Below are 26,066 nucleotides of genomic sequence, written 5' to 3'. Positions count from 1 at the left end.
AAAACAGACCTTTGTAAAGAAAGAAAAAAACAATAAAATTTGTACTTTGTTTTTTGATACTTAATTGACTTCAGTTTTGTTTTTGTGGATAAATGAAAAACTATGGTCAATCAATAGTGGAGCGTCGTCCTTCAGGGTTGCTATGTTCCCTTTTTGCCCACCAGGTGGTGCTGTTCTTAGAAGAACTTTGCTGCCTCGAAGGCTCGTATTTCAGATACGATTAATGACAGACAAACACTTGTCCCACAGTTCTTCTTTCATCTTTTAAAGGTGTGGGGTGACAGCACCTCTAGATTGATGTGGTGATGACATCTCAATTAAACCTCATCCCCCATAAAGAAGTTAAGTTAGAAATCACTTTAAGAATGATATTATCTATCGATGCGCTCTAATACTGTCAAATCAAAATAACAATATACCAACTCAGCAGTATTGTTGCTGTTATCACTGTGAGTAACAACTGAAATATCGAATGGAAGTATTTTTCCTAGACATGATGAATGATATATAACCCAAACACTCATACCAACAAGAACTACAGCAGTACAGAGGCTACAGTAAGTAACATGACTGGTCAAACTCTTCCTGCTTCCTTGCCCCTTCCGTTCCCAACCCTGATTGGACCAGCCAGCTGCATTGACACGGAATGGCCGACAAGGGTACGGTTGCTGTGACACCCAGGCCAGGCCCCTCCCACCTTGGCACGCCCTTTGACCTTATCCTGGTGGGGGGGGGGGGGGGGGTATATATAGCCAGTGAGAGAGGCGGTCGGCCCCTGGCAGCCAAAATGAAGCCTCTGGTCTCAGTATGCTGCTTGTTCTCTCTGCTGGCCCTGGCCACTGCAGGTAAGGTCTGGCCTGGGGTTGTGTTTTTTTTTTTTGGGGGGGGGGGGGGGTAGACAACAAGTGTGGAATTGCTTAGGTGCAGTTAGATCTAGATTAGGGGCTCATCAGTTTTCAGTGGGGTGCAATGTGTAGAATGTTGCATAGCATTGCATTGTTGAACTGCATAATACTGTAGCTTATCTGGCCTGACCAGTGCAGTCCATTTCTGAGTGATCTGTAATATTCCGCTCCATAGGATTAGCCCAGAGTAGCTGCTGAACCTATTCATAGTTTTAGTGTGTTCAGTATTGAATATGGATATGATGAACACTGTCTCTTGCATCCTTAGTTTGACTAGGTAGACATTACAGAGCTGCATGTCGAGTGTTAACTTCAGGATACTGGCAGTAACACGGTAATGCAGCTTTAGCAGATGCAAGTGTGCTGCTGGTATCAAACCTTTAGCGTTGACGTTCATGGACTGACATGCTGCTTGTTACAGTTATTACTAGTTTATTGCGGCCTTATTCATGCCAAGTGTCAAATCTGAGAAGGGATTTTACTGTGGGGGAACCAGTCCTGGTTGGTTGAGATGCTGTCCCCAGCCATTGTGAAGCATGGCGGCATTGAGACTGTCGCCGTGGAGGCTGGTGGAGGTAGAAAATCGAAGGGCAGGTTCATTGTGATGCATGGAATGGAATGAGGAATGATATGATACCATTCCTCATTCCATTCCATGCATTACAATGAGCTTATCCTCCGATTTCTACCTCCACCAGCCTCCACTTGTATATGTACTGTATGCATCTAAGATGCAAGGACTGTCTCCTCAGGGGAATGACGTTGACTTGCATTGATTGATTGAATGAAAATATAATTGACTGCTTGAGGGTGTAATACTGACAGTTCAGTTTGATTTGGCTGTCAAACACACACGCACGCGCACACACACACACACACACACACACACACACACACACACACACACACACACACACCAACCCAACCTAACCTATGATTGTGCTTCAGAGTCTCTTGGCTTGAGGTGGAAATGTCAGTGTTGAAGCGTGACACCAGCTGATGGAAAGTCTCCACTCGCCTTGCCTGGGGAGGGAATCATTGGAGACACAGCAACGCACTTACAATTCACTTACTTGTTTCACTTGGATTTACTCCCATAGTCTATACTATTGATTGTGCTCAGTGAATTTGAAAGGACTCTCAAATTAAAATGTTAGTGGATCAGCTGTATTCATTGTCAGTCTATGGCAGCTTGCTTGTTCATTTAACACTGTGACCTTTGTGTTCCAACTAGGCGCTCTGCCGTCTGATGTGTTCTCAGAGATACTGTCTACCACTGAATTGTTGAGGTCTTTTTTTTAAATGATTTGATATTGTAGCATTGTGTGTTGTATTGTCTGCAACTTGACTATGCAGTTTAGAATTCTTCCTATGTAGTGTACTGTAAGTTTGATGGATTGAAGGAGGACCTGTAAAGATCAATTGGTTGGCTCTCTGTCTGTGCAGTCAGTTGATTGTGTGTGTGTGTGTGTGTGTGTGTGTGTGTGTGTGTGTGTGTGTTCAAGACTGACTGTTATAAGGGTTACCCTTGCCTGTCCTTGTGACTGAGGGCTCGGAGCGCCTTCTAGGCTTCCGTAGTCAGATGGCTCACTCTAGTCAGTGTCCATACAGTAATCAGACACCACACAAATGCCACAGAGAGTGACCGGCCATCCCTTTAAGACTGATACCACAGAGAGAGACCATCCATCCCTTTAAGACTGATACCACAGAGAGAGACCATCCATCCCTTTAAGACTGATGCCACAGAGAGAGACCGTCCATCCCTTTAAGGCCGATGCCACAGCGAGTGACCGGCCATCCCTTTAAGACCGATGCCACAGAGAGAGACCGGCGGTCCCTTTAAGACTGACAGGAACATACTCATCTCCAGTGTGTGCAACGTCACCACACATACACACTCATGGCACTTTATACCTGCAACGTGTTGGTTGTTGGTTTGCTGGCAGTTGTGTGAGTTGCAGCACGGGGGTTTCCAAAGACTACACTCTGCAAGGTCTGCAAACGTGCAATAACCACAAGCAACTGCCATTCATCCTCTCAAAGAGAGCCACTGCAGTGACCTGCTTGTGTTTGTTGTAGCTCTGTCTGTATTGGCGACGATAAGCTGCAGCTGGAAAAAGATGGCTGCCCATGTGTAGGGGAAGCCCCAGTGCTAAACCAGACAGAGGAAGGGGGGGGGGGGGCGGGATATACAATATAGCAGGATACAGTAGCAGCCTGTTGGACAGTGAAGGCCCCCCCCCATTTCAGATAATGGATGGCCCTATATGGATGGCAAGACGGAAATAAATTGTGATAGTGACAGAGCCGGAGTGATAGCAGCTGTGGCGCTAGTGTGTGTGTGTGTGTGTGTGTGTGCGTGTGTGTGTGTGTGTGCGCGTGTGTGTGTGTGTGTGTGTGCGTGTGCGTGTGCGTGTGTGTGCATAAGACAGAAAGTTGCTGTGACAATGTGCAATAGAAGTCGATGGTGGCTTGCCCTGGTAACAATCGCTGGGAAGGGCAACGTCACTCTTACTGAAAATAGAAGTGGAATTATCCCCCCCTAGATTTCTGCCCCCCTGATTCATTGTAGCGCTATTTCTGTCCCCGAGACGGGACCAGCAGGCAGCACCCAGGGCCCAGGCACCTGTCCCTCTCCATCCCCACTTTGATGCACTGTCCCTGGGCCTTCCTACAGCCCATCAGGGCCTAAGGGCTGGAGAACCATCAGGCTCCCTCTCCAGTCCTGCACATTACATAACAGAGGCATAACAGTGTAATAATGGCCGATCTATATTTAAGATGGTGATGGTGCAATTATGACATGCACAAAGTTGAGTCTTAGGTTGCAGGCTAGATTTGTGGTAGATCAGTATCCTGCAACTGAGCAGAGTTTATTTGTGACATAAGCAGTACGTACAGGCAGTTATTAGCTGTCAAAGCTTGTGGTCCAACATTCACTACCACTGTATGTAATACATACTTGCTTGTGTGTCTCCCTTGCTCTCTCTCTCTCTCTCTCTCTCTCTCTCTCTGTCTCTCTCTCTGTCTACCACTGAATCATGATTAAGTACAGTCATCTCTCTGCGCTTATAGGGGAAAAGCCCTGGTGATCATTCCCATATGAGTTTCTCCCATTCTCCCCCTCCCAGGACCTCTCCATAACCACATTAACTATAATTCAATTTGGCTACTTGGCTGCTACCAGCAGGAGAAAATGATCCCTTGGGTTTACCCTCTATAAGCAAACTGTAAGCCCACCTAATTCCCACAGCTATAGTTTTCTATAGCTGATACTTATATATCTTTATTTAACTTCTAATAGAAAATAGACTTTCAAATGGAATATTCTACTTCTTATTTGGATATGTCATAAAGTGGTGATAACTTTACCCTTCATGTCAATTTCTTAACTTGCTGTTTCTGTTGGAAATTACCTCATTGGTTGAAAAAGTGCTATTACAGTAGTCTGACTTCCTGTTTTTTCGGCTATAGTATCTTGCCTTTACTTGATACAGTCATAATATAGACATAATATACATTATAATAAACATAAACAAACAAACAGTCGTAATTCAGTGACCCCCGTTACGTAACGTCAGTTGTTGTTGGTAACCTGACGACGCCATTGCCCTTAAGAATCTTGGCTGGCGGACCTGCTCCATGTAACAGTGCAGACGATGCTCTCTCACTATGCCTGTGTGTGGACACCATCCAAGCAGCATTGGCCAGAGTGGCAGAGAGAGCAATTGCCCCCCCCCCCCTCCCCTACAATCCCCCTGCCGCCCACGCGCCACCCCCGTCTCGTTTGTTTCACTCAATTAGGGACACCTAAGGTACACTTAAGTCTGGCTGTGACGCTCTTTACGAGCACGGGTTAGTGAGCCAAGGGCCACACTGAATGCCAAGGGTGAGAGAGGTTCCTGCCAAGAGACTAATTTTAGCTCTGTTACCACCCCCTGTCTGCAGGAGACTGGTAGTACAGGACATGGGGTTCTGGGGTGCATCTCAATAGTCTGAAATGGCTTTCTTTCCCTCTCTTACATATCCGCGCTGATTTGACATGGATGGATGAGGATAATACGGCCCACCAGGAATAAGACGCCTGTTCCGTTCATTTATGTGTCAGAGCAAATGGAGGAAAGGCGACCAGTGAGGAAGCAATTTTAGACTATTGAGATGCAGCCCTGGTCAAGCAGTGATGCCCTCTCCTTGTCCCAGAGATCTGAGAGCAGAGCCCTGGAAATCCATGTGACTTTCTGTGGCGTTTAACAGAGCTCACATTGCGCAATGTCCTCCCATGACATTCTTGATACCCGTGGCCTTTTCCAGCCTCTCTTTGGAGTACTGCTATCTGATTGGAGGCGACACGCAGTTATGCTAGAAGGGGTACAGACAAAACATATCACAGTGTTGAATTAAATATCACATTACATCCCAAAACAGCATGTGAATGGCACGTTTGAAGTGAAGGCATCTTCAAAAGGCTCTCGGAGCTCGTGGTTTGTGATGCACTTCTTAATAACACACTGGCTAGAGAACTGAATAAACAAACAGCCTCAAATATCACCACCGCCTGTGTGGAGCCTATTGAATTAATTCTACCTAATTGGTGTGTGTAATTATGTACACACAATTATACCATGCAATTGCGGTGTCATTTGTTCAGTAAAAGACCAATCCACGCAATGTCAAGTAAAGTGTGCCTATTAAAGGGTACACTCACAGATGTAAACTACACTACGCACGACAGCATGCACTTGTATGGAATGTCCACAGTGTTTTCTGGTCACTAATGCTGACAATGCCCAGAGGAGGTGATAAATGGACATAGCTTTCAGCCACAGAGGTGACGACCGACATCATGAGCACTAAATTGTTTACATGTGAATCACATCCCAGAATAGGAGAACAGAGCCGTCATTGGGGAGAGTACAGAGAGAACTCAGAGTCCTGTCTGTACCATGGACAGTCAGATGAGCGCTAAGCTTTTCCGCCCTGCCCATTGGATCAATGTGTGTTTAGTCCCATGCGACTGATCTTCGCTTGAGGTCTTAGCTCGCTGGGCTTTGCGGCGCATTTTCAAGTCCACAATTAAAAGTGACATTGGCTGATGGCTTTTAGCATTTCTGCATGCTGACGACTCTGGAGATTGTAATCAAAGCCATGCGCTAGTCGTGAGTGTGTTGGCATGTGTAGACATTTTAGCATGCACACCTAAAGACCTGCGTTACCATACCACTATGTTAGCCTTTAGCATAGAAAGCTAGTGGTGGGCAATGGGAATGTACCAGTTCTTCCTAGCCAGCAATTGTGAAGGTGAGAATCACACTGCAGCTGTCCATGACGAAAACCCGATCCACACACACCACCACCACCACCGTGAAACACGAACTGCAGACATACATTTAGCTTCCAACTACCACACTTTGTCCAACTACGTTCTTTAGATTGTCCTGACCTCCCGCTAAGACCTCACAGGCTGGTATAATTAGACAGAGAGGTCATAGTGTTGTGTTCCTCGAACATTGTGGTCCTTTGGGTCCACGGGCGTGTATTTGGAGGATTGGGTAACAGAGAGGGAGTCCCCGTTCTAGACATCTAGACGTGTTTTGAAACCATGGCAACTCTAAACAAAACCATTTTGGGGGGTGTAATAATGATACCTGATCACGTGTAGGCCTATGTGTGTGAGATTCTGTAACCACATGCATGTTATTGTGGGTTTATCAATGTAGTTCCCTATTCAGATGAGACTTAGTCATCAACTTGAAACTTGTGGACACTTCAAAGTTTGGATGAATTTGCGATCTAGAATAAGCAATTTGCAATTTGTAACTGAAACATTCTAAAATTGATTCCACTGGTAAACATGTCCAAGTAGTGATCAGTCGAGACTGGTGGAGGTAGCTCATTATAATGCATGGAATGGAATGAGGAATGGTATCAAACACGTGTTCTACGTCCACCAGCCTCCCCTGATAGTGATATAAGAATCGAATCCAAGCTATTTTGTAACATTAGTTATAATCTATCATTATGTGGAATCTAAACTAAATGTGATGATACAGTACTGTAGATGCAGACTATGCAGTCTATCAGACTACTTCAGGTCATATTAGTGACACCTTCCTGTCTGACACTGGCGGTGTCTGTAGTGTACAGTACTGTATGACTACTTCCTTCAAATAGTCCTCATTATGCCTAAGCATCGCCATTCAAGTAGGCACTTCCCTCGAGAGACTACCATTGAAGGAGCTGAAATCTGAGTCGGACAATTTGAGAGGGTGTCAAGCATTCAATCTGCCCTTGACTTACACTCAGTGTCTGTTCTGGTCAGGCGTTGATGCAGGAAAATAAATGATGGGTGTACAAATGTCTAGAATAATGAATACAACTATTTAGGTAATAAAGTACAAGAGTGGGTTTATCAGTAACAACTGAGTATCTGTCCATCCAATCTTATCCATGTAGACTTTCAGTGCTGTATAATCACCTTTGTGCTTACAATTAGATTTGTGTGTCCCAATGATTTAATCTAACAGTATCCTAACAGTTTAATTAGTACAACACATGTATTAGTATTTCATCTGTATAAAATCAGTGTTTTACAGTGACAACAGTGTACAAGTCTCCAGTTTTATTGGGTGAAATGGACATCTATGTTGTTCATTTGCTTCCTCCCTTGTTGAGCAGGCAGGCTACCCATACAGTATTTGTCTTTCGGGTCATAATTTATGTTACAGTGCTCGTAATTACTATGTAATAACAATTGTAAGTATAGTCTAATAAGTGTTGTTATCACTCATACTCACTGTACCCTGTACTTATGCAGTGTGTTACGGTGATGATTAGGGTTCTTGCTGTAAATGCAGTGTCGTAATGACTAATTACAGTTCTTGTCACACTGTACTTACACAGTAACAGTAATTCCACAGTGGTATAAGCACACTTACGTTATGCGTTACCATCTTTTCTAATATGGCCATCCAGTGATGACCAGTCTAAACCCTGCTCCTCCCTGTCCCTGCAGAGCTGGTGGCAGAGGCCTCCAGCCACGATGAGGAGCCCCTGGTGCGTCTGCAGCTGCAGCAGCCCGAGGGGGACCTGTTCGTCTGCGGATGTGACCCCACCAGCCAAAGCACCTCCAACGACACCCCAGCCCCGGAGAGCGGGGTCTGTTCCTGTAACCCCACCCCGGCCCTGGACACGTCGGAGGAGCCTGCGTCCTCAGAAGAGGAAGAGGAGGAGGAGGAGGCAGTTTCCGCTGAAGAGGCTCTATCCGGGGAGGATGTAGGGAGTGATGAAGAAGAAGAGGAGGCTTCACAGGAGGAGGTGGTAGAGGAGGAGGAAGAGGTGGTAGAGGAGGAGGAAGAGGAGGAGGCAGCTGCAGAAGAGGAGGAGGCAGCTGAGGAAGAGGAGGAGGCAGCTGAGGAAGAGGAGGAGGCATCTGAGGAAGAGGCCGAACCTGAGCCTGCGGTGGAGGCTGAAGCGTCAGAGGAGGAAGACGAAGAGGAAACCGTCTCACCTGAAGAGGAAGTCGAGGAAGCTGAGCCTGTTGCTGGAGAGGTTGTAGAGGAAGAGGAGGTAGAGGAGGAAGTAGTCCCACAAGAAGAGGAAGAAGAGGCTGCAGAGGAGGAGGAAGCAGAGGCTGAGCCTGCTGCAGAGGAAGCAGTGGAGGAAACAGTGGAGGAACCTGCTGTGGAGGACACTACTGAGGAGGAGGCAGCACCAGAGGAGGCGCTAGTGGAGGAGGTCGCAGCTGTAGAGGAGGTTATTGAAGCCTCCCTGGAGGAGGAGGTCATCCTCGCAGAGGAGGTTGAGGAGGAAGCTGCTGCAGCTGAGGAGGAAGCACTAGAAGAAGAAGCAGAGGTGGTGGCCGAGCCAGAACCAGAACCTGAGGTACCAGCTCCAGAGGAGGCCGTAGAACCCGAGCCAGAACCCGAGTCCATTGTAGAGGAAGAAGCTCCAGAACCTGTGGAAGAAGTGGCTGTTGTAGAGGAGGTCCTGCCTGTTGAGGAGGTGGCTGAGGAGGCTGCTCCTGAGGAGGTGTTGGAGGAGGTGGCACCTGTGGTGGTGGAGGAGGTGGTGGCACCTGTGGTGGAGGAGGTGGTGGCACCTGTAGCTGTTGTTGAGGAAGCGGTGGTTGAGGAGGCGGTGGTTGAGGAGGTAACCATAGAGGACGTAGTGGCGGAGGAGACGGCAGAGGCACCAGTGAAAGGTATGGACGACAGTTATGCATTGTTTGTGTAGAACTATAATCTACATTATATGCTCATGTATTTATACTAATGGCTTATCTGTTAATGTCACGTTGAGGCAAAAGAAAACAAATCAGGCCACAGAAATGCAAAATGTGATTTCTCACGGGTCTAAAATGGCTGGAGAACTGGCTGGAGAACTCATTTTCTCTTAAATGGGTGGTTTAAACAGCTCCTTGGGGCCCTGTTATTACTGTCCCCTGTTTTCACCACGGTTCTTCAAATAGAGCCAGCGCTACTGTAATCAGGAAGCTTTAAGCGTGTTGACAACGCTATAAACGACGTCGACTGAGTCTTAAAGTGTCTTGTTCCCCCTCTTTTATTCTCACCCTCCCTCCCTCCCTCCCTCCCTCCCTCCCTCCCCTCTCTCTCTCTGGCTCTTTCTCTGGCTCTCTCTCTCCGACCCGTGCCATGCCCCAGAACATGATATGAGTGGCTAAAGGGGCTTCAGGAATAACCCCAGGGCTCGAAATAAGCTGACAGAAATAGAGAAGGAAGGGGAGAGATAGATGGATGGACACTGATATAACAATATGGCCACAGCTCCGGGCAGATGGCCTGGTCACTCAGGACTGTTTCATGGCAGGAAATCAAGGATTATGTCTTTGTTTTGTGTCAATGTCATCTGTGTTTTACTTCTACTGACAACAAGGCTAAAATTTGGTGTCAGGCTTTTGAAGAGATTGTGAATGTCCTACATTTTACATAAGCATGTTTGGTTCGGGACTGTGCTTGCTTGCACAAGCACAAGGTTTTTACTGGTCAGGGCACAGGGTCAGGGCACAGGGTCAGGGTAACCTCCTAGCCCTGCCTGTCACTATCTAAATAGATCGTGGGTCTGATGGCCTTACAGTTGATTGACAGGTTGTTCCTCCAATCAGCAGCACAGGAGGAGGCAGCGGCGGGCCCGGCACTGAGAGACCGCTCCCACATCGATGAGACGCTGCGATTGGCCACTTCAGAACCCTCAGCAGAGTTCTCAGGTAAGGAGTGAAGAGGAAGAGCAGAGGAGGCTGGTGGAATGAAATGAGGAATGGAATCAAATACACGTGTTTGATACCATTCCTTATTCCATTCAATGCATTACAATGACCCGTCCTCCTATGCGTACCTCAACCAGCCTCCACTGACCTCCATATAGATACGATTAAACACATTAGCCATAGAGATAGTAGCTAGTACCTCCTCTCTTGATGAAAAGGGAAACCTTAAAGCTGTAGCTGGTATGGAATCAATGTTCATATGATTTTACTTACTATGGTCCTGTTAACCAAAGGTTTTGAGTGACCTTTCCTGAGCGACAAACCCAGATGTGTTTATATATGTGACTTGGAGAGGGTGGATGGGATTGGGAAGGGGTGTTTGGTAAAAGCTAAAAAGCTATTTTAGGTTTTCGGCAGACATTATTCCGAAAATTGTTTCAAGATGTGGGCAGGACTGCGACATGTGTGTGTGTGCGTGTGTGTGCGTGCGTGCGTGTGTGCGTGCGTGCGTGAGTGCGTGAGTGAGTGAGTATGACCCCTAGGGGAAGTGATTAATCAAAGTAAATATACACACTGCTCTGGTCTGTAAATGAAAGCCTCATTGTCCTCTTGAGTCAGGTTGATTCATTCATGGTGCCCTCTATAGTGCTCCAATCCTCTTCTCTCCTCTCCTCTCCTCTCATCCCCTCCTCTCCACTCGCCTCCTCTCCTCTCCTCATCTACATTTCTCTCACCCCACCCCCTCTTTCTCTCTCTTCCTCTCCTCATCCCTCTCTCCTGCTGCCGTCCAGCTGCCATGAAGAAGCTGCAGCAAGTCTACCATTCAGCCATCAAGCCCATGGAGCAGGTCTATAAGTACAACGAGCTCAGAACGCACGAGGTCACAGGTAACACTCCCATTAGATTACACTATCTTTTATTAATCCCCATATGACATTCAATAAACCAGCATTATTTTCTATGCTCTCATCACCACCCGTTGCACATACACAATATTATTATTAACTCTATTTCTGTTTCAGACAGGTATAGTAGTAACCATTTGGCCGCGCTACCAAACTGTTTCTGCGTTGAACAATGCCACATTGTTCACAAGACAAAAACAAAATAAAAACCGGCACTGTTGTTAGTAACCAACTGTGCCTGCAGACACTGCCATTCACGTGGATTTTCATCTGTAGCCCAGCTTTCCAAACGACCACAGCACCTTTGCCTGGAGAAACTCAGCCACTCTCACGCACGGAACGATGAAGGGCCAACAAAATAAATAAACACATTAAAGGCCAACATTAGTCATTTTGACATTTTTTTTTGCTGATATATGGCATCCTGGTGCTGCACAATGTTATTGCACAATGATTAAAGTCAGAACATTGCCATTTAGGTCGAAGTATGTGTATTTTGGGCGATGCATTATATTTTCTTAGCTCCTCCTAAAACGATTTCCCCAAATGCTGTGACGTATTTTCATACAGCTACAGAGCTTCTAAGTGTGACTTGGCTAACCTGTTAATATAACCCTCCAAACCCCCTTCACCGGCTTTGTTGCTACTGAGTCAAACTAAATGTAGACACATTTGATTAAGAATTGCTCTTAATCAAATCTGTCGACAGCCAGGAAGCAAAACTGCCAGGAAGCAAAACTGGCTAACCCTAACCCTAACCCTAACCCTAACCCTAACCCTAACCCTTTTTAGGGAGAACTGTACACCTGACAATAATCAATTCAAGTGCAGTGCAGCCGTTTACATGTTTACATTGTTGCATGCACCGAGTAACCCCCCCCAGAGGCCTTGTATGAATACAGCTTTGTTTGTGTGGTCAGGCTCACTAAAACCACGCTTAGAGCTTTGGGGCAGTTTCCTTCCTCCATGATGGAAATGGATTTGGAGGATAAGCCTCCATGTTGTGATACAAGCAACTTACGCCCCCGTGTGGTACAGACAGACAGTGAATCATATTCTAGAGAGATTCAAACAATCTTTCACAATCTCTCTCTCTCTCTCTCTCTCTCTCTCTCTCTCTCTGTCTCTCTCTCTCTTTCATTCCGTCTCGCACACTTTTTTCTGACTCTCTCTCTCTTTCTTTCTTTCTTTTCTTTCTTTCTGTTCTCCTCCCTCTCTCTCTCCTCCACAGATGGAGAGATCACCTCCAAGCCCATGGTGTTGTTCCTGGGTCCATGGAGTGTGGGCAAGTCCTCCATGATCAACTACCTCCTGGGTGTGCATGGTACCGGCCAAGAGCTCTACACAGGTAAACACCACCCTACTCTATTTCTACCTGTATACCAGGGGAGGCTGGTAGAGGTAGAAATCGGAGGACAGACTCATTGTAATGCATGGAGTGCTATATGTATAGGCTGTTAAACACACTCGTTTTGACATTCATACGTAATCCAACACACATTAATTCTCTACATTTAACATTCACTCTCTCCCTCCCTCCCTCTCTCTCTCTCTCTCTCTCTCTGTCATTCTCTCCTCTCTCTCTCTTTCTCCCTCTCCTTCTCTCCTAGGTGCTGAGCCTACCACCTCTGAGTACACGGTGGTGATGCATGGGGAGAAACCCCGCACGGTGGAGGGCATCGTGATGGCAGCTGACAGCTCGCGAGGCTTCTCCCCCCTGGAGAAGTTTGGCCAGGGCTTCCTAGAGAAGCTGGTGGGCATCGAGATGCCCCACAAGCTGCTGGAGAGAGTCACCTTCGTGGACACGCCGGGCATCATCGAGAATCGCAAACAGCAGGAGAGAGGTGGGGAGAGAAAAAGCACACACACTGGAACACACACACACACACACACACACACACACACACACACACACACACACACACACACAGGCACATTCACTTTACGCACACAGACAAGTTTCATGGATAAAACCACACACCTACAACAACAAAAAACATCCTCAAGCAAAACAGTCTTTGATTGGTCAATCGCCCCCTCTCTCTTGCCCAGGCTACCCGTACAACGAGGTCTGCCAGTGGTTCATCGACCGGGCCGACCTGATCTTTCTGGTGTTCGACCCTACCAAGCTGGACGTGGGCGGGGAGCTGGAGATGCTCTTCAAGCAGATGAAGGGCCGCGAGTCGCAGATCCGCATCATCCTCAACAAGGCCGACAACCTGGCCACCCAGGACCTGATGCGCGTCTACGGCGCCCTCTTCTGGAGCATGGCGCCGCTGATCAACGTGACGGAGCCTCCCAGGGTCTACGTCAGCTCCTTCTGGCCCGTGGACTACGCCGCCGACACCAGCCGTGACCTCTTCATGCGCGAGGAGACGTCCCTGCTGGAAGACCTCAACCAGGTGATCGAGAATCAGCTGGAGAACAAGATCGCCTTCGTCCGCCAGCACGCCATCCGCGTCCGGATCCACGCTCTCCTGGTCGACCGCTACCTCCAGACGTACCACGACAAGCTGGGCTGGTTCAGCGACCCTGACGAGGTGTTCCGCGACATCGTCTCCGACCCGGACAAGTTCTACATCTTCAAGTCCATCCTGGCCAAAACCAACATCAGTAAGTTTGACCTGCCCGACAAAGCGGCCTACCAGGACTTCTTCGGCGTCAACCCCCCCGGTGGGTTCAAGCAGCTGTCCCACCACTGCAGCTGGTCAGGAGGCTGTCTGCTGGAGAAGATAGAGAAGGCTATCACCGTGGATCTGCCCGCCCTGCTCAGCAGCCTAGGGAAGGACACAAACTCACCCGCCCCGGTCAAGGCTGCGCCCGCACCACCGCCTCCTCTCCCCGGCACCTGCAAAGGCCCCGACTGTGAGGAGAAGCCCAAGAACCGCTGGCGGAAGCAGTGAGTGGAGGAGAGGGAGGAGTGGAGAGAGGGATGGATGGATGGATGGAGGGGGGGGGAGGAGGAGTGAAGAGAACGGAGGTGGCGGAAGGCGGAAGCCAGAAGCTGCCCTGGGATAGTCCCATTCTGTTTGTCTGGACTGGACACGGGGGACATGGATGGAGGGATGGAGGGATGGAGGGATGGAGGGGAGGCAGGGTAGAGGGGGGTAAGATGTACAGAGTTGGGTGAATGGGAGTACAGGGCGGTAGTAAAACTCGATATCCAACAGTGAAAAAAAGGGAAGAGTTCAAGAAGATCCAATCAGAGACTTTCACCCTCAGCTACCACGCATGTGAACGAAACAGGGAATACAAACAAAGGGTTTGTTGTTTTATTTCTGTTTGTTTTGCGAGGTTTGTGTTTTATTTATTCTCTTTATCCTTAGACAGGGACAAAATGTACCAGCAGCTAATTCTCTGAGTTCAAAAATACTACTATTATATTGTCTTTTTTGTTGTTTTCAAAGAGTCTGAATAGGCCTATATCAGTTGCACTCTTCCTACAGTAAAGTAGAACATGTTGTAGTCTTCTGAGTTACAATAAAGTAGACCACATCTCTGTTAGTGTGTCATTGCCGTGTAAGAACGCATTTGTACATTTGATGCCGACAGGCTTTGCCTTTCCATGTTGCTTTACCTCAGTATGCTGCATGTCAAGATGGCAGTGTCATTAAAGATGTATTTTTCCTTGTATGTTCAGGTCCCCTTGCGACTGAGATTCTTGCGTGGTTTCTTTGAGAAAAAAGGGAAACGAAATAGACCCCAACTTTAGTTTTGCTCCAATTTCTGGCCCTGGTGTGAATTATTCATATGTTTCGCTTGTTACCGTGTGAAGGAGTGGATATTTGGGGTTTGTAAATCTGGGCCAAATACACAGGGAGGGGTGTGTGTGTGTGCTAAGAGAGTGCTAACCCACACACACACACACACACACACACACACACACACACACACACGCACACACACACAGGTAGGTTACATCAACCTGCTTTACTACAGATACCACACACCTCTTGAAGGAATGCTAAATCACCATGTAACCACATTAGTACAATGTTGTTACTAGTGTAATGACACCACTATGACACAGGTCTAAGGGCAACAAAATGTGAAGTTTTACCTTTGATTATAAGCAGACGTAAGTCTACAGTTCTTTCAAAATCTGTAGAATTTTGATGCTTTTTTATAATAATCTTTTGGAGACATGCAGCAGCACCAAATAGCCACCAGGGAGCGCCTCAACTCAATTGAAGTCTATGGAAACGATTAACAGAGAAGGAAACGGCGTCTAACTGATGTCTGGACCTTTGGCCACATTAAATGTGACTAAAAATAATAAGACTCCATTTTAACACATCTCACCTCCCACAGCTAGCGACAATGAAAGCACAGACATCACCATAAATACCCAATTTGATTTAAAATGCAACATTTCCCAAAGCATCGGTGACATACTGTAGGTGTGTTACTAACAGATTAATCTAAAAGGTTATACTCAGCTCCCTAACTAGTATAGTTAAAAAAGAAGGGTTAGGGTTGGACGTTTATCCACTTAAATCATGAGCAAATAAGTCTTATCCCTCTCAATAAAGTTACCACAGATTCATCGATTTTTAAATGTCAAAGTACCACTTAGAAGCAAGCACTTACACTGTAGAGCCATGATTGCATCAGTTAAGTTATTTGCATAGGTGTGCCTCCCAGTCCTTTTAATCCCTACATTATAAGGATTACAGATTTGGGTGTGAACTCCACTGAAGCAATTAAGTGACACATCTCAAAGCATATTGAGCAGGGTTGCCAAACCCTGGGATGAAGATTCTGTTAGGTGCTGATCTGAGGTCAGTTTTTCACACTTCCCCTCAAATGGTTATGGTTAGGATAGGGGTTGTATAAACAGATCCCGGTTAAGTGTTAAGTGGAAACAATGTCTACTCAGAGCACCGAACATTACAAGGGTGTGGACTTTTAAGGTATCTGTCATTCAAGTTCTACTCTGTGTTCCTTGTGACATCACTTGCCTAAACCTGACCAGGGCTGCTAACTGAGCGACACACACACACACATGCACGCACGCACGCACGCACGCACGCACACACACACCTCGTGCCTAACAACTCCCCACAAAGGATTCTCACTGAGGTGAGTATTATCATGTGTCAGTCCTCTGTTCTTGTATGAATGACTGAGTGTTTCAGCCCACCTGTCATACAAAGCACACGCATACATATGTATGTCCACATGCTCCATACACGTGTGTGTTGGTACCGTCATACCTGGCGGCACAGGGAGTGCCGATGCTCCTGTGCATTGTGTGCAATGACCCTTGACCCCAACCTGAGAGTGACTCGTGGTTTTATCAAGGCGGTAAACTATAGAAGCTGTCCTGACAACCTCCGTCTCTTCTTTTTTTTCTCTCCCTCCCTTCTTTCTTTTGTCTCTCTCTCTTTTTATTGGATTCAAAGTGTAGGTTTTATCATTCCTGCAGGATCGGCTACATAAGACAAAGGTTTGTTGAGGAATATGGAAACAGACCATATGTTGGTCACATTGTGTTCCCTCTAATGCAATCTCCTCTATCCATGTGCCTGCTATCAATATGTAGCGGAGGTGATTTGGAATCATGGTATGGCCCTGTCTGAGACATATGAACTCAAGTGTCACCCTAGAACCTTGAGGATGTCCTCTCGGCCTAATGGTAGATGCTTGGGTCTTCCATTTGGGAGATCAGTATCACTGTTTGTATTATGGGAACCACCCAGACAAGTTAGGTCTGTCTGCCTAATATGTATGCCCTCGAATACAGTTGATGACAGTACATATTATATAAGAGTGAAGAATTAGAGTGTGTGTTCAATTTGTGTGAGCTATTTCGTTTTAGAAAACAATACAGCCCTAATGCGTAAAAGACGATTACATCCCATCCATGTCAAGCTTACTCATTGGAATTTATTAATGAGCAATAGTTGTCCCCTTCAATGCGTGCGCGTTGCCACACACATTTCTACGTGCGCGCTCCCCTGGTATCCCCCTCCCCTGTATTTTTTTCTGACTGAAGCGCACCCGCTCCACTTTGGACACCCACCCACGCCAGGCGGAGAATTTCCGACTGAAGTCAGGAAGATGGTGGTAGCGACGGGTGCTGCGTTGTCTTCGCCTGGATAAGCAGAAACACAGTTAAAACTCAGTATATTACTCTCCTGACACAACAGAGCTACAGTCGGGCAAAAAGGGAGGCAACCCTCGCCGAACGGAAGAGGACGCAACACAGCGAAATCTCACAGTGTTATGTTGTTGGGCACATGCATGCAAGCGAAAACTAGAACTGTCCAGACTTAAGGAATTTATGAAGAGATAAGACAGCACCGTCCGCGTACCGTCTCCGTTGTTAATTGAATAAGGGAAACGGGATCAACGATATCTTTTTTTTTCCCCTTCTCATGGGATTTCGGGTCCTCGGGGAATGCAAAGGGGAGGAAATTCACAGAGCCCCTGTGCACTCCAGACTCCACGAGTTTGCTGTCTGCCTGCCTGCCGCAGTCGAAGGAAATAGGCTACGGCCTGGGAAAAAGTTTCGAAGCTTTGGGCACAGAAGGGAACATTTTGCCTAGTTGACGTTTGTGCTGTCTCATATTTTGAGATTTCTCTTTTATTTGGCTGCTATTTGCATTGGATATTCTCTCTCTCTATATATTTTTTTAAAATACAACCATCTACAGGAATGTCTTAGGGGAATACCTTCAGTTTGTTTTGTATAGCAGGAGCCTTTTTTCATATTTTGACAGTTGCATGTTGTTATTCAGTAGGCTAATGAGGGTTGCTTATTACTTTCTGTTTTGACAACTCATTATAATAAGTTTGAGACTGTTCAACATATGAAGAGGCCTGTGATCGTGTCCAGTTGTCACATCGTGCGCACCACTTTCTTGATTTAAAACGTCCTTCTACGTCTTCAAATTACACACTCATTATCTGCCCTCTTGGAAGTGGGGATATAACCCGTTGGAGATCCGGAGAGGGAGGTCAGGAAAGGACGGGGCTGTTCCGTGGGAATAGGCCGCCTGTTGAACCAGGCAGAGGGGACAGACCGCTAACGGTCGCTGATGATTTGGGTGGTCGCGGACCGACAGCCATAATTCCTCCGTTTTGCATATTTACTTAGCAGTGGCCTACATCAGAGTCTTCAGATGACGTCAGGGGAGAATAATGTTCAGAAATGTTATTCTTTTCAACATTGACCCATGCAAGACGGAAAAAGAATAGATAGCATGCGCTTTTCAAGGGAAAGGAACTCAAAAAGGGATTATTTTGTGAGTGTGTCTGGAGAAGATAAGAGGGACACTAACTTTTGTTGCAGTTTTGTTGCCATGACATGTAGCCCGTTATTGGAATAAGTCAGACAACCAACTGTGGATACAACTTCAAAAACAAGACACAAGCTATGGGAAGTAAACGCTTTTAACTTGGTAAAAGTAGAACACTTATATAGGTGTGTGAAATATTAAAATGGGAACTTAGATTTCACTAGAGAGGAGGACATATACTTTTGGGGACGAGGCAGAGTAGTCGAGCTGTTACCGGCGGCGGTGTCAAAACACTGCGCGGTTGGGAAAGGTGAATTCAAATATTTGAACAGTCATCCATTCGCCTCAGATAGCCATATCAAACGGAGAGATCGTTATGTGATGAAAGACTCCTTATCAGGAAGGATGGTTAATATAGGAGAGAGGGAGCGGATGACAGTGTTTTTATTGCAGCTGGAGAAAAAATACACGATGAACTGTACCTCTCAAGAGCTCCCATAGAGATGAATAAATGGAATGTGAGTACTGACGTAATACGAGGTCGGATAATGAACTACTCAAGAGTCTGGAACGGTCCTTCTGTATGAGTGAGTGTTTTTGGCTACCTTGTGCGTAGAAAAGACGTAGTTTCTGTGCGCACGTTGTGATTATACCGATCACCTTTTTTTTTTTCGTTGCCCTCAGCCTCGCTCCTGTCTCTTCCCCCGCGCCAGATGTTCACTCACTCAGTATCTGATTTCCTGAGCGCCATCAGCCATCATTGATACGATATTATTATTTCTCCCACGTCACGACAGCCAACATGGCCTCGCCGCAACAACGGCAGCTTCTCCTGCAAGGCACGGAGGTGAGCTGCGACTCCAGCGGAGATGGTGCTGTGACAGTGCGGATTACCGACAACACATCACACGTGCAGCAGCAGCAGCATGAACAACAACGGAATGATCCACCCGGGGCCACGAGCAGTGGTGGGGGCGGTGGGGATACTAAAGTGGATCCAAAGCCCAGCAAATACAGCATCTCTTCCAGCTGTAGCTCTGGGGAGTCTGGGCTGCGAAGGACTATAATGACCAGACTGCGCAGAAAGAGAAAGGTACCCCAGCTGTTTGAGAGGTCGGCGGCTCAATGCTGGGACCCCAAGTTTGACTCCCCTATCCTGGAGGAGGCTTGTCGCGAGAGATGCTTCCCTCAGACCCAACGACGCTTCCGATACGTCCTCTCCTACCTGGCCTGCGCTGCACTCTTCTGGGGGGTGTATTTCGGGGTCAACAGTTCTCGCTGCGACCCGGTCACCTTCCTGGCCCCTACCGCCTCCTTCCTATTATTTCTCCTCCTCCTCTTCCTCTTCACTTTGACCCCGCCCTACGCCCGTCTCTACAACCAGGCCTCCTTACTGCTCATCGTTGCCACCTTCGCCATCACCTTAGCCCCCCAGATGCAGACCGCGGGCTTCGCCGACCTGGAGTGGGCCGGAGGAGGGGGCAACCTCACCCTCCAAGGCTCCCCGGGCGGAGTGGACCCTCCCCAGGCTCCCTGCATCTCCCCCGTGGGCACCTTCTCTCTGTGTATGGAGGTGCTGCTGCTGCTCTACAGTGTCCTACACGTGCGCCTCTATGCCTCGGTTCTCCTGGGGCTGCTGTACTCTGTCCTGTTCGAGGCCCTAGGGTGGCTGCCACTGCTCCAAAGGAGTAATGGTGCCGGGGGTTTGGACAGTGGGGGTATGGTGAGGCCGGAGGACGCGGGTGGAGGTTGGGACGGAGACACCCTGCGCTGGCTGGGCCCGGCCAAAGCCTTGCTCCACCTATGCGCCCATGTCATCGGCATCCACCTGTTCATCATGTCGGAGGTGAGGTCCCGCAGCACCTTCCTCAAGGTGGGCCAGGCCATCATGCACGGCAAGGACCTGGAGGTGGAGAAGGCCCTGAAGGAGAGGATGATCCACTCTGTCATGCCCCGGAGGGTGGCCGACGAACTGATGAAGCAGGGCGACGAGGAGTGCGAGGGCTCCGGCAAACGGTACTCTTCCGGGGCCTGTTCTGCCACCGCCATCTCCACCACGGGGGCTCCGTCTTCCATCGCGGCCAGCCCCAAGAACCACCACAGCCACCACAAGCGCAAGAAGACCTCCATCCCCCGGGGCCAGATCATCTTCCGGCGCTTCAACATGAAACGCATGGAGCCCGTCAGCATCCTCTTCGCCGACATCGTGGGCTTCACCAAGATGTCGGCCAACAAGTCGGCCCACGCCCTGGTGGGCCTCCTCAACGACCTGTTCGGCCGCTTCGACCACCTCTGCGAGCTGACGCGCTGCGAGAAGATCAGCACCCTGGGAGACTGCTACTACTGCGTGGCCGGCTGCCCCGAGCCTCGGCCCGACCACGCCTACTGCTGCGTGGAGATGGGCCTGGGGATGATCCTGGCCATCGAGCAGTTCTGCCAGGAGACATGCGAGACAGTGGACATGCGGGTGGGCGTCCACACAGGCACGGTGCTGTGCGGCATCCTGGGGATGAAGCGGTTCAAGTTCGACGTGTGGTCCAACGACGTCAACCTGGCCAACCTGATGGAACAGCTGGGCATGGCGGGCAAGGTGCACCTGTCAGAGGCCACCGCCCGTTTCCTTGACGACCGCTACCAGCGGGAGGACGGGAGGGTTGCGGAGAGGGCGGGTCAGAGTGTGGTGGAGCAGTTAAAAGGTAAGGGGGTTCCACTCTTCCTCCAGAGTTTGACTCATAAAGGGGATGCATGCTTGTGTCTGTGCACCCTGAATGGCATACTCCTAACCACACATTATGAAGAGACTATTTAGAGCATGAGAGCAGAGATTAGGCTGTCGGACCAGTTAGTTCAGTTTCAAACTGTTCAATAACAGACTACAAGAAGCACCTATCAGGATCAAGAGATGTGTATTTTCAATGTCTTTCAAACCTTGGTGACATTGGAGGAGGAGCCAAAGATCATAGAGTTCATAGAGTTCTTGTGAAGGCACTGTGTTGTTACCTTAGACGGGGTGAAGCTAACAACAACACACAGAGATGGCTGTTTGGTATCGCCTGGTGGAGTTGATTGACTGTATATCAAGTTTTGCGTTTGTACGCAGGTGTTGTGGTTGGCAGTACATGTTTGAGCTGGAGATTGGAGCTGATAAGAGAGCCGAGGCAGGACTTTCTGAGACGAGGAAGGAAAAAGGGAGGACGAAAAGGAGAGAAGAAGGGAAAAAATATATATATTACACAATACGTGTACTAATACTGTAGTGTGTATGTCATGCTTATCATGTCAACATCCTTGAGGGTTCATGAATCAAAGGTCCGCTCTGAAGAGGCTATAAATTGTCTGAATCAGTTTCATCAGAGCTATTCTAGGACGAGGATTAAAGAGGTAGATCAGAGATGAGATAGAACTGTTTACGATGGTGATGCTATAAGAGATTCTCACACAGACACCTCTCCCTCCCTCCCTCCCTCCCTGCCACTTTCCCTCCCTCCCGCCCTCCCTCCCTCCCTGCCACTTTCCCTCCCTCCCTCCCTCCCTCCCTCCCTGCCACTTTCCCTCCCTGCCACTCTCCCTCCCTCCCTTAATCCCCCTTCCCTGTCTGCCAGTCTCTCTCTTCTCTGCCCTATGGGAAGGGGATCAGAACCATTCCCCTCCTCTCTGTCCCCTTATCTCTCACCATCTCACCTGTGTCCTCCCCCTGACCCCTCCTCTGTCCCCTCATTGAACTTCCAGATCTCTCTCTCTCCCTCTCCCTCCCTCTGTGCCACTCTCCCTCCCTTCCTACCTCCCTCTCTCACTCTCTCACTCTCTCTCTCTCTCTCTCTCTCACTCCCTCCCTCCCTCCCTCCCTCCCTCTCTCCTCTGCTCAGAGACTCACCTGTCCTCCAGTAGCCTGTTATGCAACACTAATGTATTACTCAGTTCTGACTCAGGGTTTTACCATAGAGCTTATAGGGGCAGAGATTGCCCTGATAACTCTCCATCATTCTCTCACTCTTTTTTTGTCGCTGTCTCTCTTCTCTCTCTCTCTCTCTCTCTCTCTCTCTCTCTCTCTCTCTCGCTTTCTGCTGTCTCTCTGCACCTAAGCACACTCATATTTCACCGCAGGTGGTGAGGGTTGCATTTTCTGCCAGGATATTTGTTTAGCTTGTCTCGGCAGCTTGGATGTCTTCTATGATAATGCTTCCTACGCTCATATTGTGGGAAATGTGGTCATTGGGTTCTCAGACTGTGTGTGTGTGTGTGTGTGTGTGTGTGTGTGTGTGTGTGTGTGTGTGTGTTGTGCTGTGCACAGTCATTGTGTGAAACTGTAAATCAGCAGTATTATGTGTATCTGTGTACTGCAGACTCAGTCCTGAACCTTGCACTGGTGTGCATTGTTGGGCGGTGCATTGTTGGGCGGCACCTCAGCAGTTTCTCGTGCGTGTGTGTGTGTGTGCGCGCCTGTCTGTTTGTGAGTGTGTGTGTGTGTGGCCTGAGATCTCCCTTTGTGGCTGAGTGCATGGGAGTGGGAAGCCCGAACCCTAGGGCAGACTTGTTTGGACTAAATCAAAATGTGTCGCACAGATATGCAGAGGAAATGGCAGAGAGGCAGAGACCAGTCAACAGCAGCTGTGCTGAGCTAGGCTGGCCTCCCAACGGTCTGAGTGGACATCTGCAGTGATGAATGTGAAACGATCAGATGTCAGTGTACGGAAGTCAGATCCACTCTATCGCTTTCACCTGTCCTATACTTTTAGATCAGTGCAGATCAAGATGATGGAGAGGAAACAAGGAGAACAGACATACATGTTTATGTGTGTGTGTGTGTGTGTGTGTGTGTGTGTTTGTGTGTTTGGCACGCATAACAACCCCACAAAGGTGAAGCCCATTTGATTAGTGTGGCTGGCCCTGAACTGTTATACACTACCCCCCCCCCCCCCCCCCCCCCCCCCATACACACACACACACACACACATATAATACACTACACACTATTGTGTGTATGTGTCTCTGTGGGTGTGTTTGTGTGAGAGACTAGAGAGAAGAATCAAGGCCAGAGAGAGGTGCCCGAGGCCTTCCCCTGTGTGTCCCAACATGGTGTTGTTTAACCCTACTCCACTGCTTTCTGCTGATTGGCTTACAGCCCCCACTGTCACTGGAGGGGGTTATAGGGCAGCTCTAATCGGGAGAGCTAGGTGGTCCTGCTTTCCAGGAACAGACAGACTCATGTTTATAACTGTGTGTGCGTGTGCGTGTGCGTGTGTGCGAGAGATGGAGAGAGTGCATTCCTTTATTCTCCTGGCTCACGGTAGAAGGACGATGAGAAAGTAAAGAGGGATAGAGAGGCTGGAGAGAAAGACAGTGATGGAGAGAGTAGAGGAGGCGGCTTAGCTCAGCCAACAACTGGTAGAAAGAGAGGGAGGGAGGGAGAGAGAGAGAGGGAGAGGAAAAACAACAACAACAGAGAGAGAGAGGGAGAGAGAGAGAGAGAGAGAGAGAGAGAGAGAGAGAAACAACTGTCAGAGTTGTATAACCTCACAGAGGGACACCCAGGAGAGTTAGACAGAGGAAAAAAAAAGCAGAGGATGAAAGAGGAGGAGAGAAATGGCGTGATCGAGGGATCCAGCGGTGTAATAGCCAGGCCAGTCGACAGCAGCTGCCGGCTAAGCCTGTTGGAGGGGGAGGGGGGGGGGGGGGGAGGGGGAGGGGGGGGGGGCAGACGAGAGGTTTACCACACTCATCCTAGGGATTACCATGATACTGACACACGGCTGCTGTTCTGCTCCTCTGCCTGCCATCCACACTATGGCCTCCATGTAGGCGCTATGCTAGATGAGCTACAGTTTCAGCTGTCTTCCATGTAGAGGCGCTAGGCTATGCTAGGCTAGATGAGCAACAGTTTTAGCTGTCTTCCATGTAGAGGCGCTAGGCTATGCTAGGCTAGATGAGCTACAGTTTCAGCTGTCTTCCATGTAGAGGCGCTATGCTATGCTAGGCTGGATGAGCAACAGTTTTAGCTGTCTTCCATGGAGAGGCGCTAGGCTATGCTAGGCTAGATGAGCTACAGTTTCCGCTGTCTTCTACGTAGGCGCTAGGCCAGATGAGCTACAGTTTCAGCTGTCTTCCATGTAGAGGCGCTAGGCTATGCTAGGCTAGATGAGCTATAGTGTCAGCTGTCTGTAGCTAGCCCTAGCATGGTGTGGCCCTATTATATTCATCTATGTTTTTGTTCAGTCATCCTCTCATTGAGGCTCCTACTCCCACCGTGTGTGTGTGTGTGTGTGTGTGTGTGTGTGTGTGTGTGTGTGTGTGTGTGTGAGAGAGAGATACTTTGTCATGATTAGGTTAATTAATGAATGAATAATAACACCCCCCTGCTAATGAACTAAGAGAGCACAGAAGGAGGCCCATAACAACTGCTAATGGGAGCCTGTGTCTCTATCAAGTAGTCTGCTCTTTCTCTGAGCTAATAAGTCTCTTTTATCTCTCCTCCCCCTCTCTTCTCTTTCTCTCTCTCCCTCCCCTCATCTTTTCTTTTCTCCTTATATTATCCCCCCCCCCCCTCTCCCATGTTATTTGAGTCAGGGCTCATCCCACCAGGTGTGCGTGTGCGTGTGCGTGTGTGTGTGTGTGTGTGTGTGTGTGTGTGTGTGTGTGTGTGTGTGTGTGTGTGTGTGTGTGTGTGTGTGAGAGAGGAGGGGATGTGTGTTCCTGTAGTGATAAGGCAGCCCATCCCTGCTGTATATGAGGTTCCAGTTGTACACACACACACTGACAGCATAGGATTGGTACATTGTGCTTAACTACAGTAACAAAGAGTCTCTTTATGAAAGCAGTACTATTAACTACAGAGCACTATCGACACATTCCCACATTTTAATTAATTGGATGAATGGATGAATTCCAACCATGTGAGTCAACTGCTGTTTACCCCAGTTTGACTGTCTCAGCTTGACAGGTCAGGCCAGTCTTTCTAGGTGTGTGTGCCTGTGTGTGTGTCAGTCTGTCGTAATTCTAAGTTTCCTTCCTGCCTGGCCCATGAGAATTTCTAAAATAATTATTTTGATGCGTCAAATATTGTGACGTACAGTACCAGTCATAAGTTTGGACACGCCTTCTCATTCAGTGGTTTTTCTTTATTTTTTATTATTTTCTACATTGTAGATTAATATTAAAGACATCAAAACTATGAAGGAACACATGTTCAGACTGTAGTACATTATGTAGTAAACAAAATAGTGTCAAACAAACCAGAATATGTTTTATATTTTAGATTCTTCAAAGTAGCCACCTTTTGCTTTGATGACAGCTTTGCACACTCTTGGCAAGTTTGTGTCCAAACTTTTGACTGGTACTGTATTTGAATGTTATTTCAGAAACTCCAGCTGTCAAATGTGTGTCAAATGACTCAAGCTAAAACAAACATCTTGTCCATTGTGGAGGTCACAGACGAGACGAGCGCAGACGTGTTCGCCAAGAACCTCCCGCAATAGTTCTGATCCCAACTATTCCCACCGTGGCAGCTTCCTGTGACATCATGTCCTGTTGCGCACCGGTGTGAAAGGTCCCCCTCAACAGGCTGAGTGTGTTGATCCAGCCGGTAGAAGACTGGTTCCCCGTGCCAACCTCAGTGTTCAGGCTGAGTGTGTTGATCCAGACTGGTTCCCAGTGCCAACCTCAGTGTTCAGGCTGGCGTGTGTTGATCCAGACTGGTTCCCAGTGCCAACCTCAGTGTTCAGGCTGGCGTGTGTTGATCCAGACTGGTTCCCAGTGCCAACCTCAGTGTTCAGGCTGAGTGTGTTGATCC

The 26,066-nt window shown here is 48.2% G+C and overlaps 2 protein-coding genes across 3 annotated transcripts in view; both read left to right on the top strand.

The window, feature by feature from the left end:
• Window positions 1-775: 775 nt before the first annotated feature.
• On the top strand, window positions 776-13,939 carry LOC310821450 (sarcalumenin; the record flags this gene model as incomplete). 2 transcript variants are annotated; one of them, XM_083693491.1, is made up of 7 exons in its annotated part: window positions 776-845; window positions 7,921-9,108; window positions 10,030-10,131; window positions 10,923-11,018; window positions 12,268-12,384; window positions 12,647-12,880; window positions 13,089-13,939. In XM_083693491.1, the coding sequence occupies 7 exons, from the start codon at window positions 788-790 to the stop codon at window positions 13,937-13,939; spliced, it is 2,646 nt and encodes an 881-aa protein (XP_083549617.1). The 2 variants fall into 2 exon arrangements, with proteins under 2 accessions (XP_083549617.1, XP_083549616.1); XM_083693490.1 differs by having other exon boundaries at window positions 788-845; window positions 10,033-10,131.
• Window positions 13,940-18,845: 4,906 nt separating this feature from the next.
• The window catches only part of LOC310821377 (adenylate cyclase 9), a 23,458-nt gene continuing 16,237 nt past the window's right edge, over window positions 18,846-26,066 (top strand). Inside the window, exon 1 of the mRNA XM_083693396.1 lies at window positions 18,846-20,976. Within this exon, the coding sequence (XP_083549522.1) occupies window positions 19,083-20,976 (1,894 nt within the window). The 5' untranslated portion in view covers window positions 18,846-19,082. The remainder of the gene's footprint in view (window positions 20,977-26,066) is intronic.

The sequence above is a fragment of the Argentina silus genome (genome assembly GCF_951799395.1).
Source record: "Argentina silus genome assembly, chromosome: 22".
In the NCBI taxonomy this organism is placed as follows: Eukaryota; Metazoa; Chordata; class Actinopteri; order Argentiniformes; family Argentinidae; genus Argentina; species Argentina silus.
This window is presented reverse-complemented; position numbering and strand designations above follow the sequence as displayed.